General features: G+C 27.4%; 1 protein-coding gene across 2 annotated transcripts in view; it reads left to right on the forward strand.

Moving 5' to 3' along the window:
• The window catches only part of LOC103576273 (LIM domain only protein 3), a 50,248-nt gene extending 44,127 nt beyond the window's left edge, over positions 1 to 6,121 (forward strand). For both annotated transcript variants that reach the window (XM_008556424.3, XM_014443298.2), the window contains 2 exons: positions 3,229 to 3,478; positions 4,065 to 6,121. In XM_008556424.3, coding sequence (XP_008554646.1) covers positions 3,229 to 3,478; positions 4,065 to 4,202 — 388 coding nt within the window. In that variant the 3' untranslated portion in view covers positions 4,203 to 6,121. The remainder of the gene's footprint in view (positions 1 to 3,228; positions 3,479 to 4,064) is intronic.
• The last annotated feature ends 598 nt before the right edge of the window (positions 6,122 to 6,719 follow it).

Raw genomic sequence — 6,719 nt, forward strand, 5'->3', positions numbered from 1 at the left:
ATTTGTTTCTATTTAGGCGGGAAATATTTCAAATTTGAAAAAGTAAGGCGGCAAATATTTTTTTAAAGGTCTACGGTGAATTTAAAATTATTGCAAATTTTTTTTAAGAGAATTTGAAATTTTAACTGATAATTAAAAATTTTTAATTTGCAGAAAATATATGAGTTTTTTACTTATATATTAAATTTATATATTAAAGGACAAAATAAAATAAAAAAATAACCGGAAATAATTATAATTATTAAATAAATAATAAAAATATTTTAAAGCAGATATAGAAGGCAGTAAAATAAATTAAATAAAAGTTTATACAAAGACTGTGACAGTCTGTCTATTAAAATATTAATATCAGTACAGTACAGGAAATAGTATAAAAGTAATCTTTGGCTTTCTCTCTTTATTCTGACATCCTGTAGTATTTTTTCTCTCTCGGATCCTCTTAGTGTTGGTATCTCTGGTAGTAGTTGAGTCTGGGTAGAGTGCAGAGACACTCGACGAGTCTCTGCATGGAAAATTTCAATCTGGCCTCACTCAGATAACTCAGATGAATCTTTAACGAGGGTCCCCCGCATTACACTCAGAACAACCGAGGGAATGAGAGAGACAGGGAATTTCCGCGGTCACCAAACGACGCGCGGACAGGACGGATGGAGTTGTCGAGTAGGACTTGATGAATAAATAATCGAAATCCTCGAGTGCCAATGTGCGACCCCATTAGGAACGTTTTACTACTGGTAAACCTGGTTGTCTGATATGCTGCTGCTACTCTCCTATATTGCATCTCCAATATCCCAAGACATCCAGACATCTAGTGCAGTACTTTACGTTATTATATAGACACCTTTCATCCTGTCAACTATATTAATGTTCTCTTTTTTTTATTATTATGTCTACAAGTCATAATTTATTATTTATCCAATAAAACTCCATTAATTCTACTAAAATAATTTTTATAAATTTTTTTTTATAAGTCAGTGACCTTTGATATTAAAAATGAATAAAATTTCTTTATTTAAAAAAATCAGAAATTTCAAAAAAAAAACGGGGCAAAATGACACTTTGTTTGCTAAAAATTTTAATATATGATAAAATTACCCCATACTTTTCGAAAAACCTTAAGAATTTTTTAGTGAAAAAAAATTTTTTTTAATTTAATGAATAATGTCTCATTTTACCCCACCTTCAATTTGATTGAAATTCGAATAAAATAATAATAATTTTTGAATTATTTGAATCAAACCAAAAAATGACATTTTTATCTCACTTATGATAAATCAAATTTTTTTTTACCCTAATTTACAAAACCGACTTTTTAAAAAATAAAAAAAAATTCTCCCTAGATGTGACTTTCCTGTCATATTTTCATAAGCTTTTATATCCACAAACATCACTAGTGAATGCCTGCGAGAAACTGCCGCTTTCCCGCCACCTGCCGGCAAGCATACACACCCGCGAAATTCAAATTTAAATTAACAGCAATTAAATTAAAATATCTCTATAGAAAGTAACACGCAAACAAAAGTACATTGAGTTAAATTTAAATTAAAAAAAAAAATAATTATATGACATCAAACAATCCCGTTTAATTAAAAAATAATTATTTTTCTGTGAATAAAATAATAATACCCAGAATATAAATTTATAAAAAGCAGCTTAAAACAAATAAAATAAATAATAATAATAAAATAAAATAAATTAGCATCATCATACAATCACAGTTGAGCAGAGTTACGTTAAATATAAAGGATTCATATTTATTCATTCGTCGGCAGAGACAAATATAAGCTCGCGTATCAGCGAACGCGTGAGTGAGTGAGTGAGTAAGAGAATTACGTTGAATCATATAATAATAGCCCGGAGTAAGCGCAAATGCGGAATGAGTAGCGTACGTGCAATGCGATAATTCTATTTGCCATGCGATTATGAATATCTGGTTGATGCCAGCCCAGTCGCATTTCCGGCTGGATCAAAGCTCGTCCCGTTTAGAGAGACTATATACATTATTCTACTCTTCCTTCTGCTTTTACTTCCTCTCCTTTTCCCTCTTCCTTTTTTCCACTCACTCTCACTTCCACCCCTGAATCTTCTATCCTCTTTTTCACTCTGTCACTCTCTCTAAAAGCCTGGAAACGCAATTGCGATAATTGTTTGCTCGACATGCTGATGCTTCTCTTTTAACTAAACTTAATCCTGGTATACAATTAACTTTAGTTTAATATCAGTAATATCCTACCGACAAATTCATTATTATGCACAATACATGTATTATTAATTTAATTAATTACAAGATCCAGAGATTTCATTTTAATTTTAATTTTAATTTTTGTTGTTTGTTTATCTTGTGTTCATTTTTTGACAGATAAAAATATAATTAATGGGTTTGGTAATTAAAATGAAATAAAATTGTCGAGCGTAGTTAGACTATTATCTAATTCATTACCAATTCAAATAACGTCTTGAGGATTCTTATCGATGCCAACGAGCTAAAACTCTTGACATCAACTAAAATAATACTTGACCCTCTTTGTTTTTTTAATTGCCGTTTTTATCCTGATGCCAGTAATTATCAGTACTTTTGTCAATAATGTCAAGTACCCTCATCTTGTTACACTTTATTATTTATTTGTATATTTCTTAATATTTATATTTAAATAGTCATCCTCTTATCACAATTTAAGGCCAGACAAAATCGTACCTGACATTTTTATTTATTATTTTTGAATAATTTAAAATTTCCGCGCTTTGTTTCAAAGTTTTTTTTTTATTATTTTACTCGAAATTTTGATTTTTATGTAAATTTTGAATTACAGATCAAGAAAATTTGAATTTATTATGAATAATTTAAAATTCCCGCGCTTTGTTTAAAATTTTTTTTTTTTTTTTATTATTTTACTCGAAATTTTGATTTTTATGTAAACTTTGAATTACGGCTCAAGACAATTGGAATTTATTTTTGAATAATTTAAAATTCCCGCGATTTGTTTAAAATTTTTTTTTTTTTATTATTTTATTTGAAATTTTGATTTTTATGTAAATTTTGAATTACGGCTCAAGAAAATTTGAATTTATTTTTGAAGAATAAGAGGTAGTTTTATTAATTACCAAAAGAAGTTTATTACTGAAAAATTATCATTTGTATCAAGTAATTATTTGTAAATTAAAATTTTTTGTTAATTTCAATTATCAGAGTATAAAATAATTTATGAAATTTATTTGCTTTTGTTTTAGCTTTTGTGTGGGGGACAGGTTTTACCTTTGCGAGAATAAAATTCTGTGCGAGTACGACTATGAGGAGAGATTAGTCTTCGCGAACATGGCCCTACATCCCCCGGTGTCATTGACACACTTGAAGAGACAGTTACCGCCGACACCAACGCCTCCGGGAGCCACGCAAAATCTCCATCCGGGTCACAATCAGATTCATCAAGGACATCCGCCACAGACGCTTGGACAATCAATTCAACACAATCATGTCAATGTAAGTTTATTTATTTATTTTTTTTTTTTTATTTACATTCAGAATTCAATCTCTGACATTTTTTAAAAAATAATCTAATTAAACTTTTGAAACCCATCAATTTAATTAATTGACTCTCTATTACTTTTACTCAAAAATTTACCACCTTTTATTTCTTTATTTTTTTTTCCAAATTAATTTTTAAAAAAATCTCAAAATTTTGATTATTTTTTGAAATTTTAACATAATTTAAATATTTGCATTTTGATTTTTGTAAAAAATTGTCATGTTCATTTCCGGTGCACTTTTCTCAGAAAAAAAAAATTAAAACTTCCGGTTTTATTTAAAAAAAAATTCAAAATTTCTTTTAATTTCCCGGGCTCATAATTAAAAATTTTTTTTTTAATTTTTCTCTAAAAAAAAATAAATCTCCATTTAATTTGATAATTTATCTCGATTAAATTAAAAAAAAACAGTCAAATTACTCAGAAATTTTCTGAAGAAATTTGCTTTGAAATTAGACAGAAAACCTAATTAAGAATTAAATGAAATTTTTCTTATACTCAGTATCCAGAATTTAAAATTAAAAAAAAAAAAATAATTTCAGGGACAAATATCAAGTGCGCCAGTGAATGGGATGTCTGGGCCACGTGGTCCTGGTGACATGAACAATAACGGGCTATCGGGCCCAGGTTTGGGGCCAGTTAAACCTCCGCCAATGTCAATGCCCGCGCCAACCAGCTGAGACGAGGCCCCGCCTATGAAAAAGCTCCGGTGTCTTGATAGCTATTAAACAACTTAATAAATAAATAAATAACTAATTAATAAATTAATTAATTAAGTTTAATACTAAGTAAGTAAATTTAAAAACTAACAGCTATCAGAACTAACGTCCAAGCTGAATAAAACAAAAAAAAATTCATGTGCGGAGAATTTTCGCATTCGTGATTAATCGGACAAAGTGACAGTGATAAGGATAAAAATAAAATAATGTATGATATTTAAGTAAAATCGAAGCTTATGTAAGATATTTTTTCGATTGAGTGCACTCGCACATGTAAATAATAAATTTAATATTAAATATTAATAATAATATTAATAAATAGAGTAATAAGTGGGACAAAAATTTAAAAAAATTAATTCGAGACGTGAATGGCAATAGACTAAAATATATAAATAAATGGGTATACGATAAATAGACTTGAGAATTTTAAAATAATAAATTACTGATAAGGTAAAAGATCTAGTGCCCAATCAGGGAACTGCTATCTGGTCATAAAGTATTGAGCCTAAATTTAAAATATGAATAACTTGTACTTTAAAAAATCGCATTGAAACGTGAAACATATAGATCACCAAATTGGAGTATCTTCTACTCCGATCCAAAATTTCACGAACCTAAAAAATTTGTTACCCGAAATATAAACAATTGGAGGGTTAAAAAAAACGTGGATTTTGGCGGGTATAAATTCAAGCACCAACTTTGATTGTTATAACTTCGTAAATAATTGTTCTGTTGCTACGCTGATTTTTTTGGTGTACATTAGATCCTTTCCGAATAGAATTCATGGAAAAAAAATTTGTTTTTTTCATAAATTATCGATATAATTTATAATTTATCGTCACAGGCTATCTCAGGAGCTAATGAAGATACTAATTTGATTCAAATTTGTATTGACACAGAAAAATGCATCTATATTTAGTAAAATTGGGTAAATATAGATATAGAAATATATGTGATCGGGTAGTAGTTCCCTGATTGGGTACTGGGTTTGTTACCTTACTTATGGTTTATTAATTTATTTATTTTTACTCTCGTACAGCTGTACCAAAGATGTTGCTCTAAGTATCGCAATCGCGATTCCTGTTTCAATTTTTTTTTTAAAGATCTTGATACTGATTTAATTACTTGCATACTGTAATAGTTTATTAAGTTATATATAAATATATATATACAGAAATAAAATAATAAACCAGTGAGAAATAATTTTTTAGTCATAAATTTTATGTTCATGTAATTTCAATACCAAATTAATGTACCAAACTATAAGCACTGATTATATATATTTTTTTATTGATCCTTTAACAAACTTGAAAATTTTTATTTCTGTTAAAAATAATTAATTTTTATTTTAATGAGCAAAAAAAAGTTTTAAAAAAAATGAATGAACATAAAAACTAATTGAATGAAGAATTTGAAAACTAAATTTTTTTAATAAAATTGAATTAATTACTCGGTAATTAATGGAGTTAATTAAAAAAAAATTATTTTTATAAAAATGAATAAATAAATTTTTTTGAATATTTGTCAAAGGATTAATAAATTTGAATAAATAAATAAAACGACACACTGTATAATCCAGTACAAAATAATTGCTCTGTATAAATGTGTACGTTAATTGATTTATTGAAAATTAATGTATGCGTATAAATGATGTATGTATTTTAATGTCTATAAAGATGTGAATGTTTGATTAAGTTGAATGCAGAGTGTGAGATAAAAAATAAAATTATTGTTGTCCTTTTAGTAATTAAATGCAGTAAGCACTCTTTGTTATTATTCATCATTGTATATAACGTCATCATTAGTGCACTATTAATTATGTATAATTAAGATCTATAGTTCCATTACTACTGAGAGAAGAAAAAAAAAAGAAAATTTAAAAAAAAAATATACGTTCTTATTGATATCAATATTTGTTATTTTATTTATACCTTTTATAATAATAATAATAATAATAATAATAATAATAATAATAATAATAATAATAATAATTTTATTAGCATGCAGTAAAAAAAAACTATAAAAATATATTAAAGTACATCATTATTTTGAAAACAATATAAAATTGGCAATTTGTTATAATATATTACTATGTACCGGATATATATAAATATATATATATATATGTAGATATATATAAATCTAAAGAAAGTAAAATGATATCGAAATGACAAAAGTATTACCGTTAACGTTAACAGTTCGAAGTTTAACCGATTTAGTTGCACGTTCTTTCATATATATATGTATATATAGAGTGTACAGAGACTATGAAAGCTAAAGTGCTCACTCGTTGGTTCTTTGGTACGGTTACTTGGATGCTTGGCTGTGATTTCCCTAATGTCTTCCAGCCCACGAACTCGGATGTTATTATATTCGGTGAAGACTTTATAATGGGAGGTTGAAACTCCTTAAAACTGAAACGTCGAGGCACGTCCTTACCCTTCGCTGGCATATTGCGCCTTCAAATTTATAGACAAC

The sequence above is a fragment of the Microplitis demolitor genome, chromosome 6, assembly GCF_026212275.2.
Source record: "Microplitis demolitor isolate Queensland-Clemson2020A chromosome 6, iyMicDemo2.1a, whole genome shotgun sequence".
Lineage (NCBI taxonomy): Eukaryota > Metazoa > Arthropoda > Insecta > Hymenoptera > Braconidae > Microplitis > Microplitis demolitor.